Genomic DNA, 19,118 nt, shown 5'->3' with positions numbered 1-19,118 from the left:
TTTTAGTCTGGTTAGCCTGCAACAAACACATGGCTCAGAGCATGACCCAGTTATAGTCTAGCTTCATCTGGGATGTGATAATGCCTTCCTATGTTTGAATGCTCCAAATTCCAAGTAATAAAATGCAAAAATGTTTTGGTGGCCAGCTATAAATAGTCTGTGCTCAAACCATTTCCAGGTTTCATCAAAGGATTGGTGTTAAATTTGGAGAACATGATGAAATCATTTTTGGAAAAATCTTCTAAAATAATTAAATAAAAAAGATTAAAATATAAAATAATTTAAATAATTTAAAATATAGAATATAACTGCACAAACATCTCAAACTTATCATTGTTTAGCTGTTTTATTTGTTTGTTTTATTAACATGCAATTGCAGGAAAAGTGTTGTTAACTGTTCTGATAATTAGTTATTGTATTGTGTACCCAATCACACACTGTCTATAGAGGTGATATCAATATATTTATAGTATCATGATATGCAGACATGATAATTATGAAAAATACTAGGACCATTCACACTCAGTTGTGCTTGATTTAATTTTTTGTCTTGCTGTAGGCTATAAATATAATGAATGATACTTAAACATAAATACAAGTGATTCATTTTCTTGTTTTGTTTTTTCAATATATTATTTTGTCAAGTTTTTTGTCTTTTGTTATGTTGTGATGAAGTGTTTAGCAAACTGTAAATTCGGTGAAACAAACAGAGCCCTTCTTTTCGAGTTTCTCACTTTCAGACTGACTGCCTTAAATGAGCACTGCAAGTTTCCTGTTTGAGGCTGAATAGCAGAGAGCGGCAGAGCAATTTAGGTTGTGGTCAAAAGGTGGACTTGAGAAAAGAAACAGACTGGGACATCACAAACACAGTGAAGCAGCATCTCTCTTGCCAGGTACGTTTCTCATAAGATATAAAGATTGAACTTCCTTTCTGAAGATCTAAAGCTGTATTACTAATGTAAAGCTAAGTTTTATGCTTTGTTCAACCTGGAAGAACTTGAGGATTCTAGTGTAGAAAAATCAACTGTAGTACTATACACTTCCTCAGTAACTGATTTTGTGTCAGTGTATTATGACCTGTATTATAAATACAATGTTACAGCTGCTGCGTTTCAGAGGTTGAAAGGCCAAAGGTGACTTATCGGATGCTGTAAAGTGACTGCTGTCTTCATGGCCTCTGTTCATCTGCTTAGACTGCTGAGCTTGATGACTGGTAATAACGACCCTTTTTCTGTCTTTAGTTCTGTTGCTGATAATGCTTTTAAACAGTTCATGCAATGTAAAAACAAGTGTCAATGTAGAATGACTGTACCATATGAGTGAGAGAAAAACAATGGGAAAAAAACAACATAAAAGCTGCACAGGTTTTACGAAAATCTTATTTCCATACTATTGGTATTACTGTATTATTTTCCTGTAGTAATACTTTTGGCTACTTTGATAATGTGAAAAAGTCATAATCGTGTAACCTCATCAAATTAATCTTTAGTAATTTTGCAGTAAAGGTAGGATATGTTCCTTAGAATTTGAAGACAGAAAGCAGAATACAGGAAGACAGAACATCCACTCATTTCATTTTTAATGAGTTGACAGCAATATTAGGTTGATTTCTGAGAAGTCACTGGTGGTTTTTTGTTATTTTTATAGGGTTGATGTCTCTTAGTGGTTAGCCAGCTTTCATAATAGCATCTCTCTGTGCATCAGAGTTTCTATTTGTGGGTCACCTATTTTATTTTATTATTCGTCAGCAAAGATATTATTACAACATTTTGTGGTTTTGTGATGTTTTTGACCTTCCCTTCTGCTCTCCTCTTCCTCTCACCCTTTTGAGGTACCTCAGTTCTCCAGCAGGTGAAAGGCTTCAGCGTTAGAGTACCCAAAACAGTTGTTGCTGATGAAGGAACCTGTGTTGTGGTGCCATGTCAGACAGAACCTTACAATCGAGTTATCTGGTACCAGTATCATAATCTAAAGTATCCTGTTGTTTATGATGGATATTATTCTTATAAAGTGGAACAGCAGTTCAGAGGACGCACCAAAGTATCTGGCAAAGCTGCAGAGGGAAACTGCACCCTGATGATTGACAATGTGAGCACAGCTGACCATAACCTACGTGTTTATGTGTGGATCAATCCAGACTCTCAGACAACTCAGACATTCCATGATCAAACTGTAACTATCAGTGTTGGTAAGTGAATATTGGCAAACTTCCATTTAAGTCAGACTGACCAAGGTTACGTGCCAGTTTAGCTCAGTGGATGAGTGGGTGACTGGGCAATTACATGTGTTATAGAGCAGCACCCGGGTATGGGTATGAGGCCCTTTGCTGCGTTTCTTCCCCTCTCACTCTCTCCTCCCTGCCTCCCTGTTCATCTCACTGCAATATCACCATAAAATCAAAAAGCCAAAAAGTATTATTTAGAAAATGACCATGGTTGCAGGAGCTTAATTGAAAAATATATATATAAAAAATTCTGTGAAAATGTAAATAAAAACAACTAAAAACTAGTTCTGACAGAATTTGGAAAACTCAAAATCTGTTACAGCATCCAAGAAACCCAGCACATAACACGGCTACTTGGTTTAAGTGTACAATAGCGATTTGCCATAAAGTACATGTCATTTAGAAAATTCTAAATCTCAAGATATACAAGACATTTTTTTGTCTTTATTACGTTTTGTTTTTTGTTTTTTTGTTTTTTTAACTTCTAGAAAGAAAAGCTCCCATAATCTACATACAGAAGCAAATGGTGGAAGGGGAGAATTTCCAGGCCAACTGCAGCATAATCTACTCTTGCCCTTTCTTACCTCCATCCCTTCAATGGAATGCAAACACACTTCTGGAAAACTACACTTTTGTGGATTTCCACATGGAAGTGCATGGCCAGTGGTTCTACCAAAAGACACTGCGAGGAGTAGCAACATATCTGATGCATAACAGGAGGATTCGCTGTTCAGCTAAGTTTAAAACCTTTACCATGGGAAGTGAAATGACACTCAACATTTTATGTAAGAAAAGCAATATGTGCTCCAAATACAGTAAATCGTAGACCTACATTTATTTATCTTAACAAACTGTCTTGTTGTTATGATTTCCTATATCCACAGATAAGCCTGTCACTGTTAAAGTGAAAAAGGAAAAGAAAGTTGTGGTGGAAGGTAACAGCATCAACATTGAGTGTGTTGCTAATAGTAACCCCCCACCACACAAATACTTATGGTTTATAAGACAATTAGACCAGCACAAGATAGAAAATTCTACTCAGAGTACAAAGCATTTCAACAACATTGCACGAGATACATCTCTGTCCTGCATGGCTCAAAATGCTTTTGGAGTGCAACAGTCCGTCTGGGTGGATCTGGATGTTCAGTGTAAGAAAAAAAGAAACACACACACACACACACACAACAAATCACAATAACATAATAAAAATAGGCTATTCATCCTAGAAAATATATCAATATTTGTCATCTTAGCAGGGGTGTGGGAAAGGAATATTATATTTTGAATTGCATCGCTACAAGGAAACCAAATATCAATATTTTATTTAATCAATTAAAATAATCTGGGAAGAATTACAACAAGAAGTTTCAGCTCACACACCACCATCCAGAGATAACTTTAGACAAACAAGGGTATGTTAAATCAGCTCAACCGAAATAAGTGCCCAACACTGGACACACAATTTGACGAAGCTACTTCATATTTAAGAGCAAGTCAGTTGCTCAGTCATATGAGTAAAAATAGAATAGCAACCTCCTTGCATCAGTCAAAAACACCAGTCCCTGTAAATTGAACTCTTTCGCGATGAGAGGAGGTGGAGAAAAGATAAACTCCAGTTATCTTATGAAATCCTACGTGCCAGCCGCTCGAAATTCCAAACTGCTGCAAAAATGGCCAAAGCGAATTTCCTATCAAAAATTATCCTGGCTAATGGTCACAATCCCTGAACGCTATTTAAAATTTTTAATTTAGTGGTCAATCCCTGCCCTGTTATGCCGCTGGCGTGCTCTCTGGCTCTTTGTGAACAATTTTTAAATCACTTCTTAGATAAAGTTTCATCTCTTAAGTCTTCACTTCCTTTAATGTCTAGCCCTGTTTGTAGCCCTGGTTGTTCGTCTACTTTCAGTTTGAGCCCGTGTCACTCCTTACTCTTAAGCATTTAGTTGAACAACTGAACAATACTAATCCTATACATGATACCCTCCCATCTCGCATAGTTAAGGACTGTTTCGATGTAATTGGACCCAGTATTTTATCGCTATTGAATTCTTCCTTACTCTCTGGCTGCGTCCCGTCAGCTTTTAAACATGCTATAGTTCAGCCTGTTCTTAAAAAAAGGAACCTTGATTATAATGATTATGTGAATTACAGGCCGATCTCTAAGCTCCCGTTCCTGTCCAAAATCCTCGAGAAGCTAGTTCTTCTACAACTCCAGGCGTACCTGGATGAGAATCACATTAATGATAAATTCCAGTCTGCCTTCAAACCACATCATAGCACTGAAACAGCGTTGCTTAGAGTCCTCAACGATCTTCTTCTAATTGCTAATACTGGACGCTCTGCAGCCCTAGTTTTATTGGATTTATCCTCGGGCCTTCAATATGGTAGATCACAACATCTTATTAGCGAGGCTTGAGCATACTGTAGGCATTAAAGATGTTGCCCTTGATTGGTTTAAATCATACCTCTCCAATAGGTCCTTCTCTGTCAACCTGGGCACTTGCTCTTCCTCCGCTGCACCTGTCTGCTGTGGCGTGCCTCAAGGATCTGTGTTGGGCCCTACTCTTTTCTCACTGTATATGCTCCCTCTAAGTGCAATCTTTGACAAATACCGCACCGCCTTTCACTGCTATGCTGATGATATACAGATCTACTTTGAACTAAATGATGATCTTGCTTTGTCCTTGCACTGCTTTCAAGAGTGCATGCGTGAGGTCAAAGATTGGCTCTTAGCAAACTCTCTTATCCTAAATGATAAGAAAACTGAAATCGCGGTATTTGGCAGCAACGTTCCTCGTGGCCAACTTTGTGATGCCTTTGGTTCCCTTACCAGCTCCCTTTCTGACACTGTTAGCAATTCGGGCGTGTTGCTTGACAGCTCGTTCAAATTCGATAAACAAGTGTCTGCTGTAGTTAGATCTAGTTTCTACCAACTGCGTCTCATCTCTAAGGCTAGGCACTATGTTCCACATAAGGACCTGGAAAAGCTCATCCACACCTTTGTGACTTCTAGGCTGGATTACTGCAATTCACTGTATTTTGGTCTTCATTCTGCCCTCCTTCATAGACTGCAGACAGTCCAAAATGCTGCGGCACGCATTCTGACCAGAGCTGGGAAGTTTGCCTGTATCACCCCTGTTCTAGCTGACCTGCATTGGCTACCCATTAAATACCGCATCCAATTTAAAATACTGCTGCTTACGTTTAAAGTTACCAACAACACAGCATCGAGCTACTTTAGCAAACTCCTTAAATCGTATGTTCCTGCCAGAGCATTAAGATCATCTACTCAGTTACTCTTGGTGCAGCCTAGATCTCGGCTGAAGTCTAGAGGAGACTGGGCGTTTGCCCTGGCTGCACCAGAGTTGTGGAATAACCTTCCGATTGCGATCCAGGCGTCTGATTCTATCCAATCTTTTAAATCACGGTTAAAAACCTATTTGTTTAATCTCGCTTTTTCTGCTTGTTAATGCTCGTACCTGATTCTTAGACTTACTTTATTTTTCTTTATACGTATTTTTTATGGCTTGTGCTTTTACTATGTTTTTACTTGATATGCATTTTATGTGTATTAATAAAATGCCACTGTGTATTAGTGGCAATGACCTGTGAGTATATTTGATACTTTGTTGAGGCCTTATAATACTCATGTTACTTTTCTGTCTTTTATGTCAAGCACTTTGGTATACCGCTGGTTTTTAAATGTGCTCTATAAATAAAGTTTGTTGTTGTTGTTGTTGTTCTGCAACTGACTGCAGCTTGTAGTGACTAAACCCATTTGTAGGCATTTTTTGGTCATGAGTGTGCATGATACGATTTTAAAGCTTTGTTGGAGATGTTAGCGTATGCCCCGTGAAATCGTCTGCATGCATGTAGACAAGCATGAACAATTTAAACTATGTTTTACTCACTTACTGTTGTTAAGCAGTTGTAGGATATTTATATTTATCATATCTCTTTGTCATTCCACTTGTCTTCTCTTTGCCATAAATAATTTTAAGCTTCAAAAACCTTAAAACTTACAGTGGCTAAAACGCATGTAAATAATCTCAATTTCTGCCAGAAACTAATTTTTAGCAGAAAGACATCATGGTTTCCTTAGACTTCCACCACTCTTCATTCTAGGGAGTTTTGTCAAAAGGGGCCTTATAAATTGTAAGTTTAGGCCAAGATGATAAATAATTTTCATGTTCACTGAAAGTCATAAACCACACATATCTAAGAGGTTTGCATAAATGTGATGTAGTAATATTTGCCTACCGGCAAATATACTATTTGCCTACTAATATACCTAATATACTGTTTGCCTACCGGGCAAACAGGTCGGTAGGGATGATGCAGTAAACATGGGGCTGCATTACATCCTGCAACACCTCGACCGCCCGGGAACTTATGCCAGGGTCCTGTTTGTGGACTTTAGTTCGGCTTTTAACACCATTGTGCCTGAACTTCTCTCCTCCAAACTCTCCCAGCTCAGCGTGTCACCAGCTACCTGTCAGTGGATCACCAGCTTCCTGACAGATAGAAAGCAACAAGTGAGGCTGGGGGAGATCACCTCTGAAACTCGGTCCCTCAGTATTGGTGCCCCTCAAGGATGTGTCCTCTCACCACTACTGTTCTCCCTCTACACTAACGACTGCACCTCCAAGAACTCGGCTGTTAAGCTCCTAAAGTTTGCAGATGACACCGCTGTCATTGGCCTCATTCAGGATGGTGATGAGTCTGCATACCGGCAGGAAGTTGAGCGGCTGGTACTCTGGTGCAGTCAGCACAATCTGGAGCTGAACACTCTTAAAACTGTAGAGATGACAGTGGACTTCAGGAGACATCCCTCAACTCTGCCCCCCCTCACCATATCAGACACCCCTGTGTCGACTGTGAAGACCTTCAAGTTCCTGGGTACCACCATCTCCCAGGACCTGAAGTGGGAGACCAACATCAACTCCATCCTCAAAAAGACCCAGTAGAGGATGTACTTCCTGAGACAACTGGGGAAGTACAGTCTCCCACAGGGGCTGCTGATCCAGTTCTACACTGCGGTCATTGAGTCTGTCCTGTGCTCCTCCATCACAGTCTGGTATGGAGCAGCCACTAAACAGGACAGGAGCAGACTGCAGCGGACTGTACGGGCAGCAGAAAGGATCATCAGCGCCCCCCTGCCCTCCATCCAGGATCTGTACCTCTCAAGAACCAGGAAACGGGCAGGGAAAATCATCGCAGACCCCTCACACCCTGGTCACAGACTTTTTGATCTGCTGCCCTCTGGCAGACGGTACAGAAGCCTGCAGACCAGGACCACCCGACATAGGAACAGTTTCTTTCCCCTCGCCATCTCCCTCCTAAACAGTTGACCTGTCACACTGCTCCCACTGCCAGACTGCAACTGCACCTTATGTACATTCTGTAGTATTCATTCCACCTCATTTCATTTCTTTATTTTATGTATATAAGTTTAGATTAGTTATTTATAGTTGGTTTACACAGCGTTGTGTATGTATGTGTAATGTGTATATATAGACACGTGTGTGTGTGTGTGTGTGTGTGTGTGTGTGTGTGTGTGTGTGTGTGTGTGTGTGTGTGTGTGTGTGTGTGTGTGTGTGTGTGATTTACATTGCTGTGCTTGAGAGGCACCATCTACCGGAACCAAATTCCTTGTATGTGTCTGCACATATACTTGGCCAATAAACACGATTCTGATTCTGATTCTGATTTATATTTGGTCTTTTTAGATCGCCCTGTAATCCTACCTGAGACCTCGTGCCACCTTACAGGAGACCTTCTGAGGTGTATCTGTTTGGTTGATGCATCCCCTAATGCTTCTATATACTGGATTATAAATGGAAATTACACCCATTTGTCCTCATTCGCCTCTGCTTTGACAAATAAAAAACATGTAGTCTTTGGGGAAATAAAGATTAAAGTTAAAACCCAGACCAATGTATCGTGCACAGGCAGAAACCCACATGGAAGTGACACCAAAAAGATACCTGCAGTCAGTTTGTCAGAATCATGTAAGTAGCACTTAAGACTAACAGTGTGTATATGTTTGTGTATTCAGGCATGAATGGTGTTTACCCAATTCAACCTTCAGGATCAATAAAGTTGTATTGAATTGAATTGAATGTGTGTCTGTAAAAATGTTTCTTTGTTTTTCAGCCCTTTTGCTGTGGCTCATGCTTCCAGGAATGATTTTCCTCTTTGGATGTGCTGTTCTCATTTACAGAAAATATCCTGTAAAGAGGTTAGTAAACTGTGTTTCTTGTTATTGAGTTTGGTGTTTAAGATGTAAAAGTATTAACACAGATTTCTTTTTAAATACTTGACAAACATATATTTCAAATTTACTAAATTCAAACATCTTTTAGATTATTTTTTGGAGGAGGTCATGTCCAGCAACAACAGATAAACAACATTTTTCAGCGGTGAGGAAAATCATTTCAAATGAAGTAGCTAACTCAGTTTTGATGATGTGTTGTAAAGATATGATAATTAGTATGCAATAAGTAAAGTAGTTTTATTTATCTGAGTAATCTCTTCTGTAAGAGCTCAAATATATATATGAAAGGCAGCAAAAACCTTTACACAATGATCGGGGGTCAGTTGCTGCAGAATATAACATGGTATGTCTCTAAATGAGCAAAAATATTTAAAGTTTCTGGGTGGCTTTGTAATATTTTTCTTCTAACTTTTGCTAGCTCACAAAATGAAGACACACAAATACACCTACAGAGACCTGACAGAGACCTGGAGATGGAAAGACTTTCCTGTGTTTATGACAATGATTTCCTGGAAGAAATGCAAAGATTGGCGAGATCTCAACACTACCAAAACAGTGAAACGCTTCTCCAAAGCAAAAATGAAACAGAGCCACTTGACAAGGTTTTACCACAGAAAATACTCATTTCAAGTGTAAAGCATATGAAATCACACTACATGTATCAGATTGGAAGTTGATTTAGATCTTGACACATATAATCAAATTGCTTAAATCAGACTGTACAGTTATGTTATGCTATTGTGTTTTTTTTAACTATTGTAATTTCTCAAACATCTAAAAGTAGTAAAATTATATATTTTACTTCCCACAAAATTTGTATTGCAACATGAGGGTTTATCTGGAGTAATGACCAGAGGGAATTTGCTGCTGTCTCACACAGTAGGTTCCATTGATTGTTGGAGCAATATAGTCTACTTGCAATGCATATTAGAGTGACATACTTTTGTACTCTCAGTTTTCTCTTAAGCAATTCTGTTAGACTTGTCACTGTTAGACTAGATAGTTTTGCCAAAGCATCAGTTATATTTTTGAACATATAAATGTCTATCTTTATTTCCTGTTGCAATCTTAACGTGTTAGTGTTCTTAATGCTAACAAACAAGGAAATCAATATTTAAACAACAGAAAACTGAATTGCAAGCAGAAGAATACTTGTTCTTTACTCCACTGCAAAACTGACAAACATCTATAATCATGCCAATTTGGGAATATATTCAAATAAGGATAATTAAAATATTGTGAAAAACAATTTCTTACACAATGCCCTCTTCTATGAAAGGTCTAAGTTTGAATATAAAATATACTGAATATATATATATATATATATATATATATATATATATATATATATATATATATATATATATATATACATATATTTGAATATATAAAAGTTTATGATTATAGAATTTCAGACAAAGAAGAGCCAACATCAATTGCAGTTTTGCATTTGAGTTAATATTAACTCACTGGTGGCTGCTATAGCTTTTTGTAGTCCCCTGTGTGTTTGATGGAGCTTGACTCAGTGTTTCCAGTTTCTCACATTTTATATCAGCTTATCTTTGAACCCACGAGTTAACCTGTAAGTCTTTCATGAAATACAGCCGGAGTCAGACTAGTTGTAGTTTTAGTCACAGCATTTTGGAATCTTCTGCTGCTGCGTAAGTAAATTTATTTACCTAATGAAATGAAACATAGCAGAGCCTGCTTGCAGTTAAGAAATTGAGCAATTAAAATCATATCCAAAAGTTATTTTAATCATATTTTTAGAAAACGGAAACAGGATCACAATTACAACTGAGGTTACAACTGCATCTATTGCTCAAACGTCATCATGCTGATCTGACTTCTTTAAAATCAAATGTCTGTGACAGAGAACACAAATTATATGCTGATGATATTGCAGTAATAAGCAAATATGCTATTCATTCTGTGTCAGTGTTATTAGAGGCTGTTGAAACATAGTTATCCAGTTACAAAATCATCTGGTATAAATCAGAAGACATACCAGTATCTTCAGCTTGCTGTCCTATTCAAAAGAATGAACCCACTGTGCAGAGTGATGTCTTTTAAAAATGTCACTTTTAGACGTACAGTTTTAGTCCAATTGATGGGGTTGTTTTGTAAACCCAAGCAACATCTTTTGCTAACGTCTAGTGTTGACATTGGTAGGACCGCCGTGTACGGGCTATTTATAGTCCACAACGACCACATTTGGATTTGTGGACGTCTTGTTAACATTATTATTACTTGACATTTTAAGATGAATTTCACCATTTTTAATATTTCAACACATTTTAATAAATGACCAATTCAACCTGGTTACAAACAAATAAGTTCATTAATTGAAATAAGTACACCAATTAAAAATAAACAGGAAAATGTAAAATGCAAATCAGACATTATTATGAAAAGAAAACCAGAATCATCATAGCACTAACCCCATACTATATAAATTATTTAGTTATTTGGATCCCTGTTGTATGAAATGTGCCTCTAACAAAATAGAAACAACAGAAGATCTTAGCTGCCAAAAAGACTGTGATGTGTGATGTGTCATTATTTTCAAAAATGGAAAATTTGTCTGGGAAGCCAGAGGAAAATTTATCCAGTATAAAATAATTGTTCGGTATTACCACACTCTTTCTAGACAATGTAAGTTTATTCAAGGATGCTTTGTGAGGGATTTTTAGGACAGAAACAGGTATAAAGAAATGGTATAAAGAAAAAAGCTAAGCTACTTCTTTTTTGGACAACAACATGCTTACACACAAAGTTGTTCCAAGTGTAAAAATAGAAAGTAATTTTAAAATGTCATTTGTCTTTCTAACCAAAAACATTTCAGTTGATATGTGTTTTTTTTTCTAAATGTTGATTTAGGTCCATAATGGTGTCTACAGTGAGGAGTGAGATCATTCTCTCAGTTTACATCATTTCATTCCTGATCGGCTTCCCCTGCAATCTCTTGGCTCTCTATGCGTTTAGTACCAAGATCTGTTCCAAGCTACGTCCAACAGACATCCTGCTGCTTAATTTGACCATCTCTGACCTGCTGTTTTTGGTCATCCTTCCTTTCAAGATGCACGAGGCAGCATCTGGTATGAAGTGGGATCTGCCCAACTTCATGTGCTCCATCACTTCCTTCACCTTTTTCTCCACAATCTACACCAGCTCCTTGCTGCTGATGGCAGTCAGTGTGATCCGCTACATAGGAGTAGCATTTCCTATCACCTATCATCTACTGCAGAAACCTGTGTATGCAATTGTTATCAGTGTTGCTGTTTGGCTCATCTCATCAGCACACTGCAGTATCATTTTCATCATCCAGCATCACCCATCTCTGGCCAGTAATAACTCCAATGCATGTTATGAACAGTTTTCAGAGAAGCAGTTGAAGATCCTCCTCCCAGTACGTCTGGAGATTTTCTTTGTACTCTGCCTCATACCTCTTCTTATTTGTGTTTACTGCTCCTTGCGCTGCATCTCGGTTCTGTACAGCCTATCCGGGATATCCCAGATGCAGAAACAGAAGGCCATTGGCATGGCCTCGGGGACTCTTGCTGTGTTCCTTATTTGTGTTCTGCCATTCAGTTTATCTCATTTAGTGGGTTACATCCAGGGACTAAGTCCAGAGTGGAGGTACTACATGTTGCTTCTGAGCTGTTTCAACACCTGTATCGATCCCATCATCTTCTACTTTTCCTCGTCCACCTTTCGCTTCTCAAGTGAAACATTCATTTTTAGGAAGTGGTTCACTTTTTTAGGACTGAAAAGGAACAACAGCACCACTAACTAAGAAAAGGAAAAATACATTTTCAAAATTAAATGTACCATTAACACATTTAAGTTCACTGCTGATGATGATCTAATATTTTTCGAGAGGACTGTATTTTCCTTTTGAAACCATTTTTCCTGTTTTCCCTTCGTGTTTTATTCTGTTATGTTTTCCACGTTTCCCCAGCGCGTCATGTCTGTGCTCTCCCTCGTGTTCCCTCGCTCCCTCGTCTGCCTCTCCTCCACTCCCACGTCATGTCTCCTGTTTTATTGCGAAGGTCCCACGTTTTCATGTTCATTCTGTTCAGTCCCGCCTCCCCTGTCTCGTTATGGTTATCCATGTCAGCTGTGTTCCTCATGTTTTGTCACTTCCTTGTTATCCCTCTGTGTATTTAAGTCAGCATCTCCCTCAGTCCTCTCTCTTCCTTCATGCTGTGTGTTCCCATGTGTGCATCTCTGTAAAGTTTAGCTTATATTTTCCCAGTCTAGTTTAGTTTTGTATCATTTCCTTGAGTCAGCAAATAAAGCTGCATTTTGAGTTCATTCCCGTGTGTTGCGAGTCTTGCATTTTGGGTCCAATCTCCTGCGTGCCACACAGCCATATCATGACAAGCTCCTTTTAGTCAGGTGCAATCTTTAATTTGAAGTTATGGTGGATCCCATATGATAGAGCATGCCTCAAAACAAGTTATGGTGGTCTACAAGATTCCAAAGTTTTACCACCAATAAAATAAAAATTTTAACATTTTTGTATTTTTTTCTTTACCTGGAGCTGGATTTTCTCATGTTGAGGAAGAGCTTTCCAGATGTTCAGTGTTATGGTCCCATCTTTGCTCAGGACCTACCATTTTTCTGTGCTCGACCCATTTCATTTCATTTTGTGGTTTCTCCAGTGCGTGCATTTGTGTAATAACTTTGAAGATCTAAAAAAAGACTATTTACAGCAGGTAAACAGTATCTGAAAGTCGTTTAATTAAGAAACAGGAAAAAACTGACTTAACGTCCTGGTAAATGCTCTTCTGGCTCTTCTGTTGATCCATCTGTTGTTTGCTAAAGACTTATCAGAAATGTAGTCATTGGAAGGGTGTCAAAAAACATTTTTAAGGATGGAAAATAAGAAGAAAAGGATGAGGCAGTGGTGGTCCTAGCCTGTTTGGCGCCCCAGGCGAACACTCCCTCTGGAATTTCGAAAAAACATCGATGCAAATTATAAGTCTGTATCATAATGTCTGGTGTTTTCATGTTTGTTGTTTTGCTTTTATTTTGTTTTATTTTGCGAGTTGGTTATTAGATGCTGCTCCAGCCAGCCAGAGAATCCCCTGCCGCCACCGTCACTGACACAAGACAGACGCCAATTATCAGCACCAGAGAAGCGCCCGATAAGACATCGTGAACGCTTCCTGGCCGTCCAGTGAAACTGTTGGGAAGACAACGTGAACATTTTCTTTGTACTGTATAATCTGCAGATTCTGACAGAAATCTGCAACTATCCTTTGAAGCACCGCTCCTCTCTAAAACAGCAATAAGGATCATTATTAGGTTATTTACATTATTATGTAAATAACAAAATAACTTAAAGCAAAAATTGGGAAAAAACGTAAAGTCCGAAGGCTTTATATTAAGGGCCATCAGTCAAACAATACTCTTTGCTCTGGGTCTAAACAGAGCGCGTTGTGTGTGAAGTCTTCTTTTGCGCATGCGGGCCGCTTTGAGCGTTCACACTAGAGCACGTTTGCTGTTGCATTTTAGTTGTAGTGAGAACAAGCAGACAACCCTGGGCACATGTGCCACAGCTGGCACGCAAAGGGTAAACTGATGGCCCAACCATAGGACTGGCCATCGGGCATTTTCATTTTTATGGGCCGATAATCTTATTTTTTTGTAACGGTATGAACAATGAAAGGTGTTGGATTGGCCAGATGCTGGCCGATGTGTAAATAACTCAGTTGTTTGGTGGTAGCTATGCCGGAGCTGCCACAGAGGCCTGCAGGTGGATGAGGGAAAGCGGAGGTAGGAGGAGGAGAGACCCAAGGCGGCCGCCGGTCCGAGTATCAGGTGAACTGAACTTCAGGTAAGAAGTTATGACCTGCAGTCTATCTGGGTGTCATGAATCGCTGTGTGCAGGCAGGAGGTGAGGACTCAAAATGCAGGACTCGCAACACTGGAATGAACTCAAAAGGGCAGTTTATTGTAGATGCAGGAAAAAGATACAATTAATGAAGAACTAACGTAGACTGGCAGAATATAACCAAACGTTTCACCGAGAGGCACACAAAGGATCACACAGCATGAAGGACAACACAACACTGACTCAGAGAAACAGGGTTTAAATACACTGGGAAGTAACGAGGGGAATGAGACACAGAAGGAGGGCACAGCTGGGAGAAATCAGAACTGACGAGACAAGGAAGCAAAGCAGAACACATTCACATAAGACACAGACCTTCAAAGTAAAACAGGAAGTCTAACAAAGAGACGCGAACTTGACTAGGGGAGACAGTGCAACTAAGAAACAGAGAACAACAACAAATACTGAGAAAACTAAACAGAATAAAAGAAAGCCAAACTAACACACTAGACTATACAATAAACGGGGGCAACAAAGAGAACTAAGATAAAAGTACAAAAACTCAGAGACACAAGAAACTCAAAACACTGGGTCACCGACCCAGGACCGTGACACTGGGTCAGATATAAACCAAGTTTAGGTGTAGTTTATTCTCGTTGTCCTGACTTTTTACCATCAGTTACAATAACTTGTACTGCGTACTAGCTAGCATGATGGAGTTTCTACAGTAGAATGAAAAAAACACAAAGCTGGAGTTATTCTGCGTCTTTACGCTGTCAGCTGCATCTTCTTCTCTCATTCTCTCCTCCTCCCTCTCCTGTTGCTACTTCAATCATGAAACTGATCAATGATCAGCTAATAAGCTTTTTCTCTCTTGTTTGTTTATCGTCCACTTTGCGCCAGAAAGCAATAATACCTGGTGGGCCGGTCTCTAGTCAAAATGCCCGGGCCCATTTTTTGTTCCAGTCCAGCCCTGGGCACGACACGCAATCAATTAATCTGAGAAGGCGCATTTAAAAATAAATGGCCGGGCCAGCGGTGCACATCGCAAATTAGCTCGCATAGACACATTAGTTGTGCCGCTTCTTAATGATGGTATTTTAGCTAACAACCCCAACTACCAGATTCAACTTGTAATTGGATAAAAATAACTTTAGCCTACCAGTGAGAGGGACATTGCCAGCTTGCAGTTTTTTCAAGTGATGTTGAAATTTCCAACACTTCAACTGCTTCAGGAGCTTTCCACTCAGCGCAACATCAGCACCACGGAAATACATCCGTAGACTCGAGACAGAATTCACAATGGGTTTTTGGGACTTTCAGGTGTATGGACCAATGTTTTCTTTTCTGATCAAACCAGAAAGCTTCAATCAGCAGCTGGATTTGTCTTGCATTAACTGGCAGAGTTAATGCCAGAGGAGACCATAAATAGCATTTGCATTTTCTGTTGTACAGTTCAATTGCTGTTATGGAGTTCTTGTTATGGATAAAAAGTGTCCTTTTTTGTTTTGTTTCAAAATAGCTGATAACTAAGCTGCCAACATATGCGAACAAATATAATTCTGTAAAGTTGTTCTATATAGTGTGTTATTATAGAGTGTTATTAAATTTATTGCTAATGCAGTCATATGGCACATTGACTTCTGAGGAAATTTTAGATGGCACTCGTCATCAGAAAGGTTGCCGACCCCTGCTTTAGTCAATATACTTCATTTGGTGTTACGATTTCCATTTTATACTGGTGTGAATAAAGTTCTTAGGAAAATGTTCTTTTATGGCTTTGACTGCTGATCAGTCCCAAACAAATGAGGCAGGCAGCTCTCAGAACCAGCTACAGAATTTCAATAGTAAATAGGATCTGCTATATTTAGTTTTGCAAGGTAAATGTGTGTACTTAACAACCAAAAAAAAAAAATTCTGTCTGTATCTTTCATCAAAGACTTTCATATTGTAACTTGTGAGTTCAAAGGTGAACTGATATAAAATGTCACACACAAGTCACATTTGACAAACCTCTTTACTCATCCTATAGTAGCCATCAGTAGGTAAATTATGACTAAAATGCAAACTTTTCATCATGCTGTCTTTGGTATGCTAGTAAAGGACTTCTTCCCACTGTGTCTGCTGGAATAACTTTTGAACTTGATAATCAGGTATGGATTTAATCATGCCATGTGCCTGCTTGTAGTCAAAGTTACACTGTACACTGTGTTAAAGTCCAAGACACCAAACCATCACTGAAACACAGTTGCAATTTACAATGGATTTAATAATTATCTGACAGATTTAATTGGCAGTTAGTGTTGGTTTTCTCCTGTTTTATCTTCAGACTGTCTATCTATCAGACCGTCTATCAGACGGCGTGTCTCCTGCCACCCTCAGACACTGTGCAAACGAGCTGGCCCCAGTGTTTTCTGGCATTTTCAACTCCTCACTGCAGGCATGTCATGTGCCTGCCTGCTTCAAGTCCTCTACCATAATCCCTGTCCCCAAGAAACCTAGGATCACTGGACTAAATGACTACAGACCCGTGGCTCTGACATCTGTGGTCATGAAGTCATTTGAGCGCCTAGTTCTCTCCCATCTCAAGACCCTCACGGCCCCCCTCCTGGACCCCCTGCAGTTTGCATACAGAGCCAACAGGTCTGTAGACGACGCCATCAACATGGCCCTACACTTCATCCTTCAGCATCTGGACTCCCCAGGAACCTACGCCAGGATCCTGTTTGTGGACTTCAGCTCTGCCTTCAACACCATCCTTCCTAGACCATCTCCGAGGCAAGCTTTCCCAGATGAATGTGCCTGATCCCATCTGCCGGTGGATCACTGACTTCCTGACGGACAGGAAGCAGCATGTGAGGCTGGGAAAGAATGTCTCGGACTCCCGGACCATCAGCACCGGCTCCCCTCAGGGCTGTGTTCTTTCTCCTCTGCTCTTCTCCCTGTACACCAACTGCTGCACCTCCACCCACCAGTCTGTCAAGCTAATCAAGTTTGCAGATGACACCACCGTTATTGGACTCATCTCGGACGGGGATGAGTCTGCCTACAGGAGGGAGGTTGAACGTCTGGTGTCCTGGTGCAGCCACAACAACCTGGTGCTGAATGCCCAGAAGACAGTGGAGATTATTGTGGACTTCAGGAAGCACACAGCCCCACTCCCCCCCATCATCCTGACTGACACCCCCATCACCTCTGTGGACTCATTCCGCTTCCTGGGTACCACCATCACCCAGGACCTGAAGTGGGAGCCCACCATCACCTCCGTCATCAAGAAAGCCCAGCAGAGGATGTACTTCCTGAGGCAGCTGAAGAAATTCAACCTGCCAACACGGACGATGATGCAGTTCTACACTGCAATCATCGAGTCCATCCTCACCTCCTACATCACTGTGTGGTACGCTGGAGCCACTATCAGGGACAAACAGAGACTGCAGCATGTTGTGCGCTCTGCTGAGAAGGTGATTGGCTGCAGACTCCCATCTTTGCAGGACCTGTACACCTCCAGGACACTGGCAGCGTGCAGCTCGGATCTCAGCTGACCCTTCTCACCCTGGACACAGTCTGTTTGACCTGCTACCCTCAGGCAGGAGGCTCCGGTCCATTCGCACCAGAACCTCTCGCCATAAGAACAGTTTCTTCCCCTCTGCTGTTGGACACATGAACAATAACCATATGACTGTCCCCGCCACTAACACATGACCCTACGCTGTGTCACTGCATCATTCCATGTTTGGCACTGATCACCACCTGCACTCATGTATATATCTATCTACGTAGCACTCTTAATTCTTATTCTCATGTATATATCTCATGTATATCTCATGCACATATCTTTCTACGTAGCACTTTTAATTCTTATTCTTACTTTTATTTTTTCATGTCTATTTAAGTGCTATTTATGACACTATGTTTGCACTGAAGCACCGCAGCAATTTCCTAATGTTGTAAACCTGCTCAACATTTGGCAATAAACCCCTTTCTGATTCTGATTCTGATTCTGATTCTAACTAATTAAATACATTTGATGGAACAAAAGGCATCCCATAACAGTTTATTTTTAACACACTGAATACTTTACCATATTCTTGCTCTTCTGTTTTGATTTGCAAAATTAAAATGTAAAACAACCCCTGCAGCCTTCTTAAACTTCTTTAACTCTAAACTCATCTAAACTCTTATTATTCTTATTAAAATCTTATCTATAAAAAGGGATGCCCTGATTGACCAAAAACCACCCTTTTTTGTACACACATCAAATTTGAGGCAATGGCACTGCAACCTACTCGAGTTATCAGGTTTAGATTTTATTTGAGCAATATGATAAGCTACGTTTTTAGTGAATGGCATTTGTGGGTTTTAAGTATTAGTAGAGTTCTATATTTCTTTGTTTTTTGATGAAAATCTTAAAACTGTCACTGAAGCTTCACCTTCCACTGAATTAAAGTGAACATTTTTTGGGGGGAGGCAGTGAAAAAAAAAATGTTATATCTATTTGATTAATAAATATTTTTGGTGAATAAACGCATGCTGGTTAATGAATGGTTGGCTGATAGCTGGTTGATGAATTTTCGATGAATTCCAGGTGAGTGTTACAGTATGGATCAAAGTGACAGTCTGGTTCCCAGTGCATCTATGTGTCTATTATGTCTAATATCTTTGCTCATATTGTTAAATAGTCTGCAGTCTACAAGATTTATGAAGGGGTTATATATATTAAAGAAATTGCCTGTTTTGCGAGTATCTTTATTACTGCGTTATTGTACATACTCTAA

At 39.7% G+C, this 19,118-nt stretch overlaps 3 protein-coding genes across 3 annotated transcripts; all 3 read left to right on the top strand.

The window, feature by feature from the left end:
* Positions 1 to 318: 318 nt before the first annotated feature.
* LOC120733044 (myelin-associated glycoprotein-like) lies at positions 319 to 3,050 on the top strand. Its single transcript, XM_040031040.1, has 3 exons — positions 319 to 1,213; positions 1,832 to 2,188; positions 2,713 to 3,050. The coding sequence occupies exons 1-3, from the start codon at positions 1,171 to 1,173 to the stop codon at positions 3,048 to 3,050; spliced, it is 738 nt and encodes a 245-aa protein (XP_039886974.1). The 5' UTR covers positions 319 to 1,170.
* A 34-nt stretch (positions 3,051 to 3,084) lies between these two features.
* LOC120732677 lies at positions 3,085 to 9,718 on the top strand. Its single transcript, XM_040030449.1, has 5 exons — positions 3,085 to 3,372; positions 7,954 to 8,235; positions 8,381 to 8,465; positions 8,590 to 8,646; positions 8,920 to 9,718. Exons 1-5 carry the CDS (start codon positions 3,315 to 3,317, stop codon positions 9,176 to 9,178), a joined length of 741 nt encoding a protein of 246 aa, XP_039886383.1. The 5' UTR covers positions 3,085 to 3,314; the 3' UTR covers positions 9,179 to 9,718.
* Positions 9,719 to 10,387: 669 nt separating this feature from the next.
* Positions 10,388 to 12,415, top strand: LOC120733175 (free fatty acid receptor 3-like). Its single transcript, XM_040031253.1, has one exon. The coding sequence runs from the start codon at positions 11,389 to 11,391 to the stop codon at positions 12,295 to 12,297; it is 909 nt and encodes a 302-aa protein (XP_039887187.1). The 5' UTR covers positions 10,388 to 11,388; the 3' UTR covers positions 12,298 to 12,415.
* The last annotated feature ends 6,703 nt before the right edge of the window (positions 12,416 to 19,118 follow it).

Source organism: Simochromis diagramma, unplaced genomic scaffold (assembly GCF_900408965.1).
Source record: "Simochromis diagramma unplaced genomic scaffold, fSimDia1.1 OVJJ01000361.1, whole genome shotgun sequence".
Taxonomy (NCBI): Eukaryota; Metazoa; Chordata; class Actinopteri; order Cichliformes; family Cichlidae; genus Simochromis; species Simochromis diagramma.
This window is presented reverse-complemented; position numbering and strand designations above follow the sequence as displayed.

Excerpts from the sequence above, each read along its gene's own strand:
- LOC120732677 (XM_040030449.1), top strand. The coding sequence starts at position 3,315 with ATGGCTCAAAATGCTTTTGGAGTGCAACAGTCCGTCTGGGTGGATCTG. Across the intron at positions 3,373-7,953 it reads GGTGGATCTGGATGTTCAGT|ATCGCCCTGTAATCCTACCT; the intron begins GTAAGAAAAAAA and ends TGGTCTTTTTAG. Across the intron at positions 8,647-8,919 it reads ATAAACAACATTTTTCAGCG|CTCACAAAATGAAGACACAC; the intron begins GTGAGGAAAATC and ends AACTTTTGCTAG.
- LOC120733044 (XM_040031040.1), top strand. The coding sequence starts at position 1,171 with ATGGCCTCTGTTCATCTGCTTAGACTGCTGAGCTTGATGACTG. Across the intron at positions 1,214-1,831 it reads ACTGCTGAGCTTGATGACTG|GTACCTCAGTTCTCCAGCAG; the intron begins GTAATAACGACC and ends CACCCTTTTGAG. Across the intron at positions 2,189-2,712 it reads AACTGTAACTATCAGTGTTG|AAAGAAAAGCTCCCATAATC; the intron begins GTAAGTGAATAT and ends TTTAACTTCTAG.
- LOC120733175 (XM_040031253.1), top strand. The coding sequence starts at position 11,389 with ATGGTGTCTACAGTGAGGAGTGAGATCATTCTCTCAGTTTACATCATT.